Below are 17,594 nucleotides of genomic sequence, written 5' to 3'. Positions count from 1 at the left end.
AGCAAATCCTGTCGAGAAGCACAGTACCCAGGGGTTGCAGTGCTGCCCCTTGCTTCAGAGCACCATGTGGTCTGTGCCCCCCTTGTACCTGCATTTTGTGTTCACCTGGACATCTGATCTTCCAGTGCCTGCACTTACTGCTGATAGCGAGAGTTCCTTCAGCTGGGGGAAGGAGCACTCACTGCAGGGGAACCTGCAGCAGGGAAGAACCAAGTATGAGCAGCTCTAATAATGAGCTCAGTACAAGCAGCTGCAATGACAAACCAAGCAGCTCTAGCGAGCAGAGCTCCTGCTGCCACTCTAGTGGGGAAACGGAGAAGTGTCCCTCAGTTCACTGGGACTGAAGGCAAACGAAGCAAAGAAAACAGCTCCTTGGTTATTTTGTGGGTGGAAGGATTTCTCTGGTTTCTAAAGGCAATCGCCTCAAGTCATTTTAAGCCCTGTCTCCAGCTGTGCTCTTCCCCACCTCTCCCTGTGCTGTGCTGCAGTCTGACCTCCTGGGCTCAAGACTGTTACACTGGGGTAAAGAACCTGCTTTGTAGAACAAAAGCACCAGATCTGCCAGGAGAAAGCTGTGCTGCTCTCATGGACGAGCCTTAAACCAGAATGGATCACAGAGTTGGCAACTTGCTTTTCCCACTCTTGTTTCCATGACAAGGCATGGAATGCACGGGGGTTTTAAGGAAGCCTAAGCTCTGAATCAAGGATTAATGAAAACATTTCTGTCCTGAATACAGAGAACGTGTTCCTGGGTTTATGACTGCAGTGAGAAGCTTTTAAGCCTAACTCTAACAGTCATTTTAGGAGGGATACAAAAATCTTCCTTAAAATCTCACTTGATCTTGCAGCATTTCTGGATGGGAGCATCAGCCGTGCATGTTCCTTGATCAACATCAGTATTTCCTCTCCTATCCCAACTTTTCTATTAGGAGAGACCATGAACTACTGTTACACAGCCACTGCATCACTGCCCACTGTTCCAGAGCTTCAAGGGAGTTCTCATTAAGCCCCAGCAACAGCTCCCAAGGCCAGCTCCTTGCTGTAAGCACCCACTTGACTTACTGTTCCAAGCTGTCCACTTCTCTTTGTCCAGCCTTTGCCAAGCGAGCCCATGCTTGCAGAGGGAGGATACTCTTGTACCACGAGGTCCTAGAGGCTCTGAAGCTCCTATCCCCACCCACCAGGCTCCCCTGGCAACCTGCCTTGTGCACAGCATCCACCTCAGGTCAATTTAAGCACCTTTCCCAGGTGAATTGTGTGTGTACTCAGAGATGTCCTGACCTGAGTTTTGGACATCAACCAAGGGCAGAGAGCACAGTAACACTTGGAAGGGTTAAGAGCTTCCCCTGAAGCACACTGCAAACCCACTACCTGCATTTATCAATGGCAGCAAGCAATAAGCACAGGTTTAAGCAGAGGTCAGTGCGGACGCAGCAAATCCCTGGTTGCTATCGCTGACACAGACTGTGCAGGAGTAACAGCGTCATCGTGCTGCGGGGAAGGTGACAGGCGCTTTCAGCAGTGGAAATGGAAATTGTTCAGCAGCATCCAGGACCCGCGAGCACAGCTGAGGGTACCCGCGGCTGCTGGGAGGTTTGGGCACAAAGCTCTCACTGGGGTTAATTCCTAAGTCCACAGGGATGATCTGGGAATCTCAGCTGAGTGCCTGCTTCCTCCTGGGCTTTGTTCTGTGGAGCCACCACAGTCCCGATTGCTCGGAGAGGTGACAAGGACACTCACGGGATGAGGAGGATGATCCCAGATAAAAGTGGGATAAAGGGAGGAAGAGGCAAGAAACCACTCAGCCAAACTGGGTATGTGATGGCCTGAGCATGCCAGCCCAGGGCTTCTGTGAGCAAAGCTGCTCTAAAATGGGCAGCACAGACAGCCCTGAGCCATGGCAGCAGCCAAACTGCCTTCAGACACCACTGCTTGTTCACCAAGAAATAACAGTGCCTCTGAGTTGAGAGATCAGACATACCCGGTTAGACTCTGCCCTGGTGAATTCAGAGCTGCAGTTACTTGAATACACACTGGAGAACCAGATTATAACCTAATAAAGTTGCAGTTAAATTGCACTGCCTTTACATTAAAGGTCAGTCCAATTTCTTCTAAAGTGGACCTCAGACTTCCTGATGGGCCCTGCACATCATAGAATCATACATAGAATCACAGGATGGTTTGGGTTGTAAAGGATCTTAAATCTCATCCAGTTCCAACCCCCTGCCACTGGAATAGCTTTAAAGTCCCTTCCAACCCAAACCGTTCTGTGATTCTAAGTGCAGGTCACTATAAGCCTGATCAGACTATTAATAAGTTTCAGCAACTCCAATTGCATGGTTACAAAGTTAAATTGTTTGGAAGCGTTTAACAAGTAGTGAAAGAGTTTGCCTTCTAAACTCAAGGGCAAGCTTTGACCTGAGAAAACCTCTATAAGCTTGTGGTGGGAAACTGCTCTAAGTGGTTTAGTACTATATTTAAATCTGCATTTTATCTCTTCCTGATTGCACTGGCGGCCATGGGTCAGCCTCAGAGTTCGCTTGACCTAAGAAACGATAGGCAGGTTCGAAGGCGTATATTGCTGGTTTAAAAATGTATATACGTACATGTACATGAAAGCAGGGTTGTAAACAGTGCTCTGCCTCTTTTGCTCTACGTAATATAATGTAAAAGACCTGTTCCATTTTGCATTTTAGACTCTTTTTTTACTCATTTTTGCTTCCAGAGACCTTATCAGGAGCGATTTGTTTGTTTAAGTGACTTAAATATTTCTCTTTGTTAACCCTTCCTGTCCTGTGTTCAAACCACATACATACATTTTGGTTGCGCTGTTTTTAATGTTCAGGTGACCTTTTTGCTTGCTCGGAGCTTGTTTTTATCACATTACAACCCTTAGTTTAATGTAACCCATGTGTGCAGCTTGTGAGGGATGATGCTCTGGGCCTTATGTATTTATTTCAGTTTGGTTTATGGTCATTCTCCTTTGGGCAGTTGAAAAGCATACGTGCTGTTGGCTGGACCACCATCTCTAAGCTATGAACAGTGCAGGGTATGGGCTACTGTAATCCAGTTGTGAAGGGCAGGGTGTCTGTGTTACAGGTTGAAAGAGGAGGATGAAGGTGGTGTTGGTTGGAGTAACAAGCCGTTCGCTTCTGGAATCTTTTCTTTTGCAGATGGTTCCTGTTAGTGAACTCTCACCTTGATAAAGGGATGCATTTCAGATGCATTACTGTATCGCAATCACATGGGGATAGCAGTCTTGTGCATGACTGCTGCCCAGAATAAGCTTTCATCTGGAGTGTTCCACGGGGTTTGCATGGTAGTAACAGGGTCAGGAAGGGATGAGTGACAGTGACTCCTTGGGGCGGAGGAAGACAGAGGAGAAACAACAGCAGCAAAGCATTTGCGGCTCAGGACAAGGAGTCCGGGAGGTCTGCCCTGCCTCAGGGCACACCTGAAATCACAAACAGTTTTGTTTATGAATGTTATCCACTGGGCTGCTGTCTTTCTGCACTGGTTACTCACTACAGGGCTTAGGTGCTGCCAGGGAAATATAACAAACACAAAAGCATTTATTTACTTATCCTCTCCCCTCCCCCCCCCCCCACCTTTTTATCCGCTGCATTTAAGGAGAGGCTCTAGGGCTCTCTGTTCCTGCCTTCTGTTGTCTATCTATATGTGACCCATCACCGGGCTCCCAATCCTCTCTGAGACACCAGACCCACTCCCTGGCCCCAGAGGATGCAAAGACCAGCGCTTCATGCTTTGCATTCCAAGTAATACATGTTTTCTTTGCATGCTTGTCTTCAGAAGATCTGGAAAACAAAAAGGTCCTTTCCAGCCTCAACCATTCTATGCTATGCTTCTGTATTTGTGAAACGTAGTTTCCGAGCTTCACTTTGAAACCTATGATTTTTTTTAACTACTGTACGTTAACAAGAAGTTTGCATTTACAACTTCGGCGTACGTCCCACCCACAGTGATGGTGCAGAGCATCTGGGTTTCTTTTCTTCTCCTTGCTGCCAGGGATGCATTGCTGTACAGGTGATATCAATGTAATAGGTAAGAAACATTTATTAGGATTATTTGCCTGCTTCATTTAAATGCATCATTTATTACAGGTATTCTTTGACAGCTGAGTGTGTTTTGAAGAGGTTACGCAATCACTTGAGGGACAGATGCTCCCTTCTCAATGTGAGATTAAACTTTTGCAGTGGAATGTACACATTTGAAAAAGGGGTATAAACTTAATCCTTCTTTCTTTGCAAATTCCCAGACTTGCAGCCATCTAAAATGCATGAGGATGGGAGGAAGCTCCAATCCTTCTTTTTTTTTTAATGCAGGAAGCTTGCCTATTCCTTCACAGCATGGGCTGCATCCTAAAACAAAACCTGCCTCCAGTTGTTGCCTGGCTTATGTGGACCCAGGCCTCCTCCCATGAAAACAGTGCCTTGGGGAAAAGTGCAACTAAACTCTCAAGTAAAACAATCATTGTGAAAATGGGAATAGCTTTCTATATTTCTTTGGAGTCCAATGGGGTGTGAGAAGCTCAGTGGCACTGACAAAGCAAACTCTATGCCAATGGTTGCAGGTTCAGCTGAGTGCCCTTGGTGCTAATATACATGATTTTGTCGTAATCTTGTTTGTCTGTTTCTGTAGCCAAAAGCCAAGTGTGAGCTCTTGTGCAACGGTCGGGCAGAGCTTTCGCCCCGGGTCCTTGATTTTAGAACGGGGGAAAAGGTTCTAAAAGGTACAAACCCCTCACTTGTTTGATCAAACTCGTCTTCACAAAGTGCTGACACCATTCTCTAGCAGGAAGGTAGATGAAATGCGTTAGAAACATACCATAAACGTGAGTATCCACATTTATTTTGTTTTCCATTTGTATTGCTGGGCACTGCAATGGGGAAATTAGTAACTTCTTAAAGCATGTTACAGTTTTAATTTTGTAAGAGTTTTGAGTTGGCAAACAAGTAAAGAATGGATGAAACACTGCAAATTCAAATTAGAGAATTCCTTCCTCAGCTGAGTTCTCTGGTTTTGCTCTGTCAGTATTTTACACAGTAAACATGTAGAGTAATAAAAGCGCTCCTAAGAAAATACTCAGATGTCATGGAATATTTAGGTATTCCAATTATTTAGGGAGATTTAGATTCCATTTCAACAATTCCATTATGTAATGAATTAGTTCTTAGGTAGCCATCTTTATGAGGTTTTCACAAAGGTCTGGCTTGTGTAAAGATAACTCCAACTCTTCTGTGTGTATTAATTCATCCAACAGGATTCTAAGCTCAGGATTTTGGGAAGGCTTCTTTGGAAATAACTCCTGTCAGAAGAATGACATCATCTTGTCTACAGATTTGTTCCTTGCTGCTGGCTTTAGCAGGATTCACCATTTTACTTGTTACTACCATGTCCAACAGATGGAAGGTTTCAGACATTGGAACAGTGCTAGTTACTACAGACTGGATTTCTGAAGGCCTTTGGATGGACTGCGCAGTGACTGCTGTTAGATCACTTCAGTGCAAGAAATTTCTCTACATGTTGAGTTCAGACAGTAAGTCTGCATGGCATATGTAGATAAAACCCAGGAATGTAATTCTATTCCTTCCTTCTGGCCAGCATGCTAGAGTGGTGGGGCAGCATATACTGCAGTGGTCACAGAGGGTCTGGTATGGACAGGATTTCTCCTGTAGTACCTGCAGACAGGTTAAAGGGCCCCAGTGAAATCTATAGGCTTCATGCTGTAGTTCAGCTCAGTAACTGATGTGGCTTTGCTGCCATCTCTGTTGTGTGCACATAGGTACACAATGAATCTAAGATGATTTTATTTATTCATTATGATAATTATTTATTTTTTATCTATTATTATTATTTTGGAACAACTAGCATGCTTTTACTTGGCCTAATGCCTAACTAAAAACAGATCATAGGTCAACGAACACTGGTGCTTTTTCGTGCCTTGGTGTGAGTCTGAACTTACATGTTCCAGAACTTATTTGATACTTGATGCTGAGTGTTTTTGTTCTGGGATTTCTCAGAAGTGGCCAGCTTAAACTAAAACACGTCTGTGCCACTGATTCTTCGGGTTTTTCTGAGATAGGCTGTGCTAGCAGGGTAGTTTATAAGCAAATAGAAGGAGATTTGTCTTTACAGGGACTTAAAATTATCTCTTTAGGTTGTTCTAGATGTAAAAAATATCTTTCTGTGAACACTACTGTTATAGTAAAGGGCCAGGAAGGACTGACACTGAAGTCCTTTCCTCGGAAAACTGAGTGCTGGCACAGTCACAGTAAAAACCTTTAAAACCTGGTGTTTTCTTAAGCTTTGTGCTCAAAACAACTCTGTGTTTATTCTTTTACAACTTTCAGTGTCGTGCAGTCACTTTATGAGTTGTATCATGGAATCATTTCTTCAAGCTTTCCTTGCTTTATAGGTCCTTGATTACTGTCATTGCTGTTTGGACTCTTTCCAGCTGACTTAGTCTCTATGTGCAGAGCTCAAAACTTGTAAATTCCGCCTCTCACAGGTTATGAACACTTGTTTTTCTTGACATAAACATGGATTCCACTGAAGTCAGAGCTGCCTATGGCAGATCTCTCAAATGTGAGAGTTTAACTCTCAAGATTCAGCTTATTTTTTAACCTCCTTAAAAGCCAAAAATATATTTGGGATAATAGAAACCAGGAAGGTTTTCTAAAACCATGTAACCAGGCAGTGATTCCTGTGCAAGAACATGCCGGTTCTTCAAATATGTTGACTGTCGCAGCAGGAGCCCAGAACTGATGCTTCCAAGTCACCAGAGAAGATCAGTTCTTACCACAGGCCATCTAGTTTCTTTAATAGTTTGCAGCTGTAGAGCTGCGCAGGATCACACTGGCTGTGCTTGCACAGCTGTTCTTATTTGTATCAACAGCAATGATCCTCTCGGTTGTCAAGGCTGCATGAACCCACCAGCCTACAGCATCAGCTCAAGCTGACCAGTGCGTTGTGGAAGAAACCTCATGTTTTTGTTACGGGCATGCTGTGACTCAGCGGCTAATTCCTGTGGTAGCCTTTATGTAAATGCTGTGAATCTCTTACCATGTTGCGTCATAGCAGGATTATTTTATGAAGAAACTGTGACTCCATTTCCTGGAGATAAGAGCAGGTTATCACTGCAAGAGATGGTTAACCCCGTTTGGATACACAAACCGGTGAAGGTATTAACATCAGTGGGTGATGTGAAGCGAGTCTATGGGTTTGTTAGTCAAGAAGCAAGTAGACCAAACTTAACATGCTTCTACTCTGCCTAGAACAGATACATTTTGTTTTAATATCACAATATTCTGACAAACAGATGCAAGCAGCTGATATTTATGACTTCTCAGCTAGCTGGTTTCCTTCATCATTTTATTCCTTTCGAGATGCGTCTGTCACAGTGGCTCATCTGTTCCCTTCTATTTCCTTTCTGTGAAATATATGATATTATTATAATTGTATTCCAGTGTAAGTGGGACTATTTTTAAGATGGAATGTGTTCAACTGTAGATCAACAGACTGTAAAATATTAATGGAAATCACTCACCCACAGACGTATCCTTCCTGAAAGAAGCTGGCAGTAGAGTTGCAATGGATCACTCATGACTGTAACTTCAAAAAAGAGTTTCTTTTGTTAAATTTTATAGCAACAGAATAAAGTTCCTGTTCTCGAGCGTTTTTTATGCTTGAGTCATCAACAATATAACAGAGTAAATTTTTTTGATTTGAGAGCAATAATAAAATGAAAAGCCATTTCAATCTTGTGTAAACCCTAGTTGACTCCAGAGGAGAAACAGAAATAAGGTATTTGCCAATATTATCCCTGTTACAAGACATTTTGTAGAAATACTGACTGGGCTTTCAGGCTAAGGCAAGAATAGGCTCATTTTGTCACTTCTCATTAGAAAAAAGAATGAATCTTGTCATTTTTTTTGTTAAATGCTAATAACTTTATCATGAACTGCTCCCACTTCTTATTGTCATGCACTGTAAGCCTTATCTGGGGTTGAGCAAAGAGCAAAGGTAGCCTCATTTTGGAGTGAAACCCAGAGATTAAACAGCAAGGAGGCTTCTGAAGGCTTCACTTGATCGTAATCTAATTATAGGGATATTTAACTGTTACTACTCACAAGGATGACTTCTACGTTGGAAATTGTTAGTTTTCTTTTGTGCTTGGGTGGGTTGGCAACTATTGGAGCTACTTTGCCGCATGATTACTGGAAAGTCTCCAGTTTACATGGCAGTGTGATCACAACGACCACGTTGTTTGAAAACCTGTGGAAGAGCTGTGCACAAGACAGCACTGGAGTATCCAACTGCAGAGACTTTGACTCTCTGCTTGCATTGCCTGGTATGTGACTTTGTGCATTCTTGTTCATACCGCTTGCAAATTTGCTGGTAAAAAAGTATTAAGGATTTTGATTGTTAAACTGAGAGTACTGGAGAATAACTGGCCAAGAAGGACTTGGTGGGTTGAAGTAATAAGAACCTCTTACACGTTGGAATGTGTCAGGCACATTGAGAATGGCTATAAAATAAGGCAAATGAAATCACTTGATCAAACATTTAAAATACGGTCTAATGTCTGTTCTAGCATCTTGTGGGAAGAACTACCAGGAGGCATCTTTTAACACATCTTCTATGACAGTTCCGTGTTTATTTGGAATTATTGTATAGGGCTGCTTTTGCAGTACTTGATAGCTAATGTACTGTAGCTGGAGTTTTTGCATTTAAAAATTAGAGCTAAGAAGTGGTAGTGGGGTTTTGTGTGTCGAGACTGAAAATCATAGATAATGCAAGAAATACAATATGTTATAAATATAGTATAAGTTATACAATGAGTGTATGTTATAAATTAATATACTTCAGGACTTGTTAACTAATGTCTTCTTGGATGTGTTTCTAAGTATCAGGATGTTTAGATCTGCTGTCCTGTATCAGTCTTCAGCAGAATTGTGGATGGTCCTCAAATGCTCAGCTAAAGCACTACTCCATGAATAGTAAGCATGTTTATAGGCAGGAAAGCTGGTTTTCACTAATCTTGAAAAACTAGGCGTGTAGATACTTATCCCAGAATAAAAACGCCTTTCTGCGAGGTTGAATTTACACTGGGAGGTAGCTAAACTAAATAGGTAGGAGGTTACTCATAATCTGAAGAGTGTAGTATAGGATTAGCGGGCAGAAGGTCTTAAATGAACTTTCCCTCTCAGTCTGAAATATAACTATGTTGCTGACCACCTCTGACACTACCACAGCAGTTCTCTGAAACTGTCTGTGTCCAATATTTAGGGAATAATCTGTTCTTTTCATCTTTCAGTGCTATCTAATAATTGGTTTTTAAATACCTGTGTGAATGAAGAGGAACATAACTCTATTTAAACTTCTTAGACTCAGAAACAGCAGGATCATGTCCTTACGTGAGCATTCATTTGGGTCATGTATAAACCACTTCAAGGGTTGGTTCATAACTTACTGCTACTGATTCTAGGCAGCATCTTGTCTTTGATGTATTTACACGGGGTGTTGTCTCTGAGAGTGTCACAGAGCTCCTATCTGCAGATGTGGGCAATGGGGCCACACTGGGTCAGCATCTTGGAGTTGCTGAGGAAAAATTGGGTTTTAAAGAAATGGAGGTGGGCAGTAGGATCAGCAAAGAGTACCATAAGTGTGCTAAAGCAAAGGCAAACAACAGCAAGGCTCCTGGAGAACTGCAGCTAACAACATGGAGCCAGCAGAACATTAAAAACCGGGGCCAGACAGAAAGTAAATGAATTGGCCCGGGTCTGAAAGTGAATTTGTGAAGATTAAATCTGATCTGTTGAACAGGAGATCAGTTACACTGTTGAGAAGATGGCAGTGTATTTGAGGGGTACAGGCAGGGGGAGGGGGAATGGAAAAGCAGCTTGCAGAACTGTTAAGAAAAAAAAGGTTTTAGAAAGGAAACCTGAAAAAGAAGCAATTTAGAAGACACTGAATTGTAGAAAAAGTCAAAAGAATATCTGGGCAAAGCAGGAAAGAGGAAGAAAGTGCGGTTGGTAGCAATGAGGGCAGAGACCTCCAAGAAATGTCTGTAGAACTTGCAGGTAGGGGTCAAGGCAGGTAAAAATTATTATGGTCAGTTTAGGTGTGTTTCAAATTGCTGTTTAGAAACTTAGCTGGAATTGCTGCAGCAGAAGATGCCAGGGATTGTCAGGAGGATAAAAAAGAAGAAGAAACAAAAGTGTCTTTGTTAACTCTCATCAGAAGGACCATAAAGATTTTCCATGAAGGTTTGTTTCCTTATTGGCAGCTGTGATACATGGTATGGATTTTGTTGTGTGCATGGAAAATACCAGACTTGGTTCTTTTTAACAGATTTAAAGCTTTTGCATTCAGCCAGCCATTAGCCCGAATCACAGATGTTTGAAGTGAGGGCCTTTTTAAAAGCAGTATTGCATGAGACTGAAACCATGAATGGTTTAGTTACAACTAGATCAAGCATTTCATATAAAGCAATTAGTTAGCTGCCAAGTGTTTTTGAAAGTCTCTTCCCTCCCCAGCCCCTCAAGGTTCTATAGGTATTTCTTCCTATGGATCATTTCTTAAAAATAGTATTGATTGATAAACAGATTTTGTGTTGTTTCCAGTAAGCACATTTTTAAGATAAAGACAACAGAAAATTGAGCTGTCTGGCTTGTGAAGTAAGCTCCTAAGCCAAGGCTGTCGAGGTTATCGTATTGGGGTACTAAGAGGATATGGTATGAGATCTGTTACAATAATACAACTTTTGGCTATTGGATATGGTATGAAATCTGTTCTGTTAAAATAATACGGCTATTGGCTTGCAAGCAGTTAGCTTGAGGGTGAGCTTTTGTGTCCTGAAAAGATACAGGAAATCCCATCTAATACTGCACCATATCTAATGTATCTCATCCCATCTGACTCCCAAAGACCTGAAAGGTGAAGTTGCTGGATTCCTGCTGCCATGGTGTAAGATCCCAGACTAGAAAGCAATGCCAGAGTTGAGTGCTTGTCCTAAGAGTATCTTCTGCAGGCAGGAATCTTGAACTGTTCATGGTACCTTGAGGGGTCTTTTCACTTCTATTACTGTGTGTTTTTTTCCCCCCAGAAATTAGAATTAGGGCTTAAAAAGACATTAATTCCTTGAATGATGTTATCCTTTGCTTCTGTATATTTGTCTCATGACTGCTTATTCCTGTCTTTGATAACTAATGCTTGCAGGACCAATACTCTAATGCCACATAAAGCTATAAGCCCACTAAGTAAGTCTGAGCATGAACCCGTCATTTCACCTCCTCTTTCTGGGTCTGACTTTTGTTCTCTGGAGGGTTATGGGCTCACTCCATTACAGAGCTAGAGAGCAGGTTATCATGGAGGACATGGAGGTGATCAGGGAGCAAGAACTTGAATACTAGCATCAGTGACGTGACTGACCCTTTTGATGCTTGGTTAGAATCATAGCATCATTTGGATTTGAAAAGATCCTGTAAGATCACAGAATCCCATGAGGTTAGCAGGCAAGACCTGCCAGATTGGTGACACTTGGCATGTTTATCTCATTAGAAAGGTGCCAAAGTTCCATTTGATCGGGAACCTGCCAAATTCAGGGTGACATTTTAAAGGAGCTCAGAGTCCCTGTCTGATCTTCCTTCTTAAGCTGGATAATAATCTGCTCAGGTTTTGTGCCATTGATACCTAAGTGTGAAGACTGGGAGCTTAAGTGATGCAGAATCATGAGCCTACCAACTTCCCAAATGTGCCCATGTAACCTCTCTGCAGGAGTATGTCTTACAGAGGAGTGCTGCAGCTCTTGGCTCTGCTTGTCTCCTGACCATTACCTAGACTCAGAGTTTAAAGTGCACTGCTAACTCAAGCACTTTCTTTTGCATCTGCCACTGGAAGTAGCAAAGCTGGCACGTTTTTCCAATTCCTCTCTACTGCCAGAGCCCTGCACACCTTGGCTAGGACCTGGAGTTCAGCGGTGTCCTGTGTGCTCAGCAGTACAGGTGTAAGGAAGTCACCAGGACTTCTGAGCAGGAAACTTCTGCTCCTGTAAATGACCATATATACTGCTACACATTTTCACAAGACCTACAAGATGTAAGCTATGAAGGGCTTGCTATAATGATATAAAGAAGCTTTACTAAAGGCCCAAGAAGATTTACTGAGTTTATGAAGTCTAAGTGTAGTTCAACTCTGAAACCTTAAAGGCTAAACACTCCTAGAGTTTGAATGCTTCTTTGAACCAAATAACAAAGATTCCCTCATTATTGCTCCTGTTAATTTTGCCAGTCCCCTAATAACTTCTATTTTTTCCAGCACAAGATTCATTTAATTTCTGTATGGATCCTGATCTGTTTCCTCTTTTTCTTCCTTAGCTTATATTCAGGCATGCCGTGCCTTGATGATTGCCTCCATCCTTTTGGGATTCATAGCTGCAGTACTCTCGCTGCTTGGTTTGAAGTGCACAAAGATTGGGTTGAGCGATGAAGATGGAAAAACAAAGTTTGCTGTCACAGGAGGATTTCTCTTTATTTTAGGAGGTAATAATGAGGCGGAAATGAGAATGATTTCACGTTTTGTATTGCTTTCCCAGTCAAATTAAATGAAACTTTCTTGGTTTAAAGCCGTCAGAGCCATTAAAGGAGTCATTCACCTGTGTGCTTTTTAAACTTTGGTAGGTCTCTGTTCCATGGTGGCTGTTTCCTGGTATGCTGCGATGATTACTGCTCAGTTTTTTGACCCACTGTATGCTGGAACCAAGTAAGTCTTTAGATCTCTCATACCAAACTGCATGATGTGTTACAGATGGCTGCACTAACCTCAACTGCTCCAGAGTTTCAGAACCTGGATGGATCCCGTTACCCAGTCATGCAGGAGGAAAGATTTGTCTCTGGGGACTCTTTTCACCTCAGAGATGTTGGTGGGGACGGAGGAGAGTTCTCTTCTAGAAAGTTTAATGAATGTGTGGGGAATATCAACCCCACATCTGAGGGGCTTCTGTGCCATTAAGCTCACACCTCAGTGCTATGGAGGAGAAAAGTTAAACTCTTCATTTTCTGCAGCATTTAGACCAAAAGAGGTACAGAATTCTAGCTATAGCTAGAATAGAATGCCTCAGATGTACAAGCAACTAAAAAGGCGTAGAGAAACCAGCTTGAACTGCGTAACAGTGACCTGCAGACAGCTGAGAAACATCCCTGTAATGTGCTGCTTGCCTTGAAGAAATGAAAAATTCACCCTATATTAACAGCTCAACATTTGTTTGCCTCATGAATTAAAATGAGGCAAAATCTGTGAGACTTTTAGCTTGTACAGTTGCACACAAAGAAGTTTCAAGGTATAAAAGCCCTGATTCTTCTCTGATTTAAAAGCTGTTAGAAAACATACAATATAAAAGCTGTCCTGAAAACCAAATGCCTGCTTATGGCACCTTATCTAGGGGCCGTATTTAGCAATGAGGAACAAGGGTAGAGGTGACCTGGCCTCTCCTTCAAAGAGTGGGGAAAAAGGGAGAGGGAAACAATATATTGTGTATGGAACATGAGAAAGCAGGTTTTGGGAAAAGGGGACATTTATCATTTGCCAGGACCTCTACCAAGTATATAATTTTTCAATCAATAAACTATCAATCTTTAGTTGCTAGGATCATATTTGAAGTGTTTTGTAAGCTTCCTATGGAGAACCAGTTCAGGGAAGTCAGAGGTGAAGCGCTTTGTTATGAATCAAAGTACTTTAAGCAATTGCTTTGGATGTTTGTCGGTTTTCCTTGTGTTTTCAAACAAGCACTTACAAAGAAATTGCACTTGTGAATACTTTTTGTTGTTTTATATCCCCTTGAGGGAATTATATGAAGGGTAATAAATACATTAGAGGACTGAAACAACTGTTGATAAGGAATTTCAGTTAGTGGGATAGTTAGTGAGTTTTATAGTTATCTGCTACAGCTTTGGGGCTTCAACATCGATGCATGTTAATCAGTTACCAGGTGGTTTGCATTCAGTAGCTAAAGAAATCTCTTCTTTTCTAGTATCTAAACTTCATGTTTAATGCTATCAATTCACTAAGAGGTTCCTAGTGAATTAACTGTGATAACTGGTAAAGCCAGGCATGCTCTTGAGGAAGTTTGTGCTCCTTGGACTCTGTGAGACAGGTTTAGAATCAGTTGCAGGTCAGTATTGATCTTCACCTTTAAGAGACCAGCAAATCTGTTTTTCCAGATTGCATCTTTTTGTCCTGACTTCAGCAAATCAGTAAAGTTTACCTCTACTGACTCTTCAGGGAATTTCAATTACAGCTGTGAGGGCAACCCAAGTTCTCCAGATCCCTTCAATGTACTTTGCTTTGGTATGAATGACATCTACAGTATTCCTCTCTGTAGGCGGCATGCACTGGTCAACACTCTCTGACTGTTCCTTATTATTCCTCCAGCAACTTTCACTCCTGCATTTTGAGATAATCATTATCTCCTTGCTCCATGTTCGGAGAGTGCCTAAAACAGCGGACACCTTGTGGTTCCAACATGGGATGAGAACACAGAGAACAAGGAACCCGTGTAAACCTTCCTGTTAGCAATTAATTCTGAGTCAGAAACTTGGACGCTTCTAAATAATGACCTTCTCTTTACAAGTGGAAAAACTCAACACATATCTGGCTTCAGAATACCTTCTACACAGTCTATGACACTTATTTTGCCCTTGTATCAGGTGTCTCAGAGCACACAGGTACAGCCATATTGTGGATGTAGTCTTTGTCTGAATATAGAAACTTGTTTTCCTCTTTATATGAAACTCCTGCCAGATTTGGCCAGGCTCGATTGTGCATAGTCTTTGGGTCAAATTCATCATCAGTGAATTTCTTGGACTGGACCAGGGAGTTTCCTCAAAGGTGTAGTTTTGTACAGTAAAATGGGGAACTATTCCTTTTCAGCTTGGGACTCTCCATAAACATATTTCAGCCGTATAACCACAGAGAGTGCTAAATATTCTTCAGGATACTAGCCCTATACAAATAGCTACTTGTAGGTGATCTAGTTTCGTGTCAATAGAAAACTGATTTCTATGGTTAGCCTTTTCTTATGACACACACAGTAAGGTCTAAATCATCGACTTTCACAAAATTACTTAAGCAGCACAGCCAATACAAGGGCAAAGTAAGTGTTGTGGACTGCCCAGAAGGTATATTATCATTATTTATTATCAACAATTTATTAAATATGCGCAAGTATTCATTGCTACTTATCTTTGTGTTGCCTAGTACGTCCTGTCACTAACTTGGCAGAACACTTCTAATACACGTAAGAGTTTGACGGAACACTGACACAAAGCCAGATCCGTTCACTGATATCTATTGCAGTAACCTTTCAGTTAGCTGCTTTCTATGAGACTAGAACTTGTTTGCATACCTTATGGCTCAGTCTAAAATAATGGCTTTGTGATCCTACTACATGTTGTTTCCATAAAATCTCTCATGTTTCAGGTATGAACTAGGAGATGCTCTGTACTTAGGCTGGGCTGGATCTGTTCTTTGTATGCTTGGTGGGATCTTACTGACCTGTTCATGCAAAGGGAAGAAAAAACAGGATTACAGGTAATCTGGGATTTGGCAGTTGTAATAGCAGTTGCCAATTATATACCATTGTCTACTGTATACTACTCTCTCTCTCTCACTCTGGCTTTCTGTAGCCATAGAAAGCACAAACAGGAAATTGTACCTATTGTGGTGTTACAGCATGTCACAGACTGGTGATGGAAGGGGATGCTGTACCAAATACTTGTACCTTCCAGACAGTGTACTTGTGGGCTTTGCCATCACTGGCCACCTATAACTAGTATTTGGTAAATCTGGGTATTGCTAATGGTTCCAAGATCTACATGATGATGTGCAGTGAAAGAGAGAACTATCTATTGCCAAAAGAAAATGCTATCAAAGAATATAGCGTATTAGATCAAGTTTCTGTGTAATACTCACTAGCATTAAAACATTCAAAACCCATTTACCTTCCAGAAAGTGTAATGGCATTTCCTTCCCAAGGGAGATCCAACTGATCATTAGATGCATATGATGTTTTTCTTGTTCCTTATGGAAATGTCTAACAAGACATCAAATAGACAAGTTGAGTATTTCTGGCCTCCAGACCTTGCCTGGATTTATTTTTTTCTCCAGTCTTTAACTATTCACACATAATAATTCACAGAAAGTCACTTTTTGAAGGACAGGGAGTGAAATTGTCGGAAACAGCAGAGGTCCATGCCTACTCAGAAGAACCCAAATGGCTTGGAGGCTGTACTGGCTAAGCTTGGAAGGATGGTAACATGGAAGGAAGAGAAGCATGCTCCTTGCTACTTAGGAAAAATCTTAGGAAAGTTATGTCAAAATAGATGATAAGTGAGAGTGCTCCTCTGATACTCCATTGCCTAATCTGAAGCCAATTAAGTTTTACAGTAATATTTCGTCAGCCACATTGGACTTTAGATCTCTCTCACCATACAAAGTACCAAATATCCTGAAGTAAAACCGATGAGTGGAATAACAGAAGTTCAACATGACAAATGACAGATGAAGGGGTTGGCTGAAGAGACTTCTGTTTTCCTTTCTCATCATCTTGATTCCTGTATTAAAAACTGAGTTTGCACAAAGACATTAAGGTCTAGGTTCTTTTCTGCTTTAGGGACTTGACTAAAATGCCTTGAGTAAGAGCACACGCGAGTTAGGAATCCAGGGTGTGTTTCTCGTTACAAGAGAGATGGCTGCGCTGTCTGTCAAGCAGCTCATCTGTTTTCCCTTAGGTGCAAGACTGATGAGAACAATAGGCCTCTAATTTCTTACCCTTCCTGAAGTATGTGCTGTTGGTGGGTTGGATACACACCTAAATTAGTAACTTCCCAAGTATTTGAAGCTGTGGATGTGTGCGTGATAGCTATTGTTTTGTATCTCTTTCTTCTTAATTCACAGTTTCAACAAATACCCATACTCAGCAGGCCACGCAGCTCCTCACCAGGATGCGTACACCAAAAACTCTGAGACAGTCATAAGCAACAAGGAGTACGTCTAAGCTTACCTTTTACGTCACTTGTAACGTTAGTAGGTTATGACCTCAAAGAAGTGAACTACTTCCAGGGTTCCTGGTTCCAAGTTGCAATCTTTCATCTTAATTTGGAGCAGTACAAAGGAGGAGGTATGGTTTTCAGTGTAAATACGAATGGTTTTCCAGGTGGTTTTCAATTGTAAACAGGATTCTACCGAAGATGCTGAGATGTGAAAGGCTGTGGCATGAAAGTTTTCTGCATGCTTAGGAGCCTGATAAAGGTTAACCTCAGCGTTCAGTGTTTCGTGACAATCGAGAGCAACTGTTTCTATTTTGGCCCACTCAAAAATGCGGAACTGATACGCTGTAGCTAACTGCAAGTTAATACACCTCACAGAAATGGATCGGGTTTGCACTAATGTTTAGCTTCCTACTTCTGTTCAGCAGCTTTAGCTTTTGACAGGAAATAAACTTTATTCCACAGATGACTGACTGAAACAGATTTTTTTTTTTTTTTTATGAGTGGTACACTATCCATTAATAAGGG

The 17,594-nt window shown here is 41.7% G+C and overlaps 1 protein-coding gene and 1 long non-coding RNA gene across 3 annotated transcripts; one reads left to right on the top strand and one right to left on the bottom strand.

Moving 5' to 3' along the window:
• The first annotated feature begins 4,732 nt into the window (after nucleotides 1–4,732).
• LOC130608570 (claudin-15-like) lies at nucleotides 4,733–17,532 on the top strand. Of its 2 annotated transcripts, XM_057426560.1 has the most exons (6): nucleotides 4,733–4,852; nucleotides 5,282–5,557; nucleotides 12,399–12,563; nucleotides 12,702–12,783; nucleotides 15,499–15,609; nucleotides 16,975–17,532. In XM_057426560.1, the coding sequence occupies exons 2-6, from the start codon at nucleotides 5,338–5,340 to the stop codon at nucleotides 17,072–17,074; spliced, it is 678 nt and encodes a 225-aa protein (XP_057282543.1). In that variant the 5' UTR covers nucleotides 4,733–4,852; nucleotides 5,282–5,337; the 3' UTR covers nucleotides 17,075–17,532. The 2 variants fall into 2 exon arrangements, with proteins under 2 accessions (XP_057282543.1, XP_057282544.1); XM_057426561.1 differs by lacking the exons at nucleotides 4,733–4,852; nucleotides 5,282–5,557 and adding an exon at nucleotides 7,746–8,371.
• On the bottom strand, nucleotides 4,751–15,613 carry LOC130608572 (uncharacterized). Its single transcript, XR_008974569.1, has 3 exons — nucleotides 15,425–15,613; nucleotides 7,568–7,632; nucleotides 4,751–4,897 (listed from the first exon to the last, which is right to left on the bottom strand). It is a non-coding gene; the product is annotated as an uncharacterized LOC130608572 (long non-coding RNA).
• Nucleotides 17,533–17,594: the final 62 nt, after the last annotated feature.

This window comes from Pezoporus wallicus, unplaced genomic scaffold (assembly GCF_028554395.1).
Source record: "Pezoporus wallicus isolate ANWC-B61680 ecotype Strahan unplaced genomic scaffold, APGP_CSIRO_Pwel_v1 contig_7680, whole genome shotgun sequence".
In the NCBI taxonomy this organism is placed as follows: Eukaryota; Metazoa; Chordata; class Aves; order Psittaciformes; family Psittacidae; genus Pezoporus; species Pezoporus wallicus.
The sequence above is the reverse complement of the archived record's forward strand: the minus strand, read 5'-3'. Positions and strand labels throughout refer to the sequence as shown.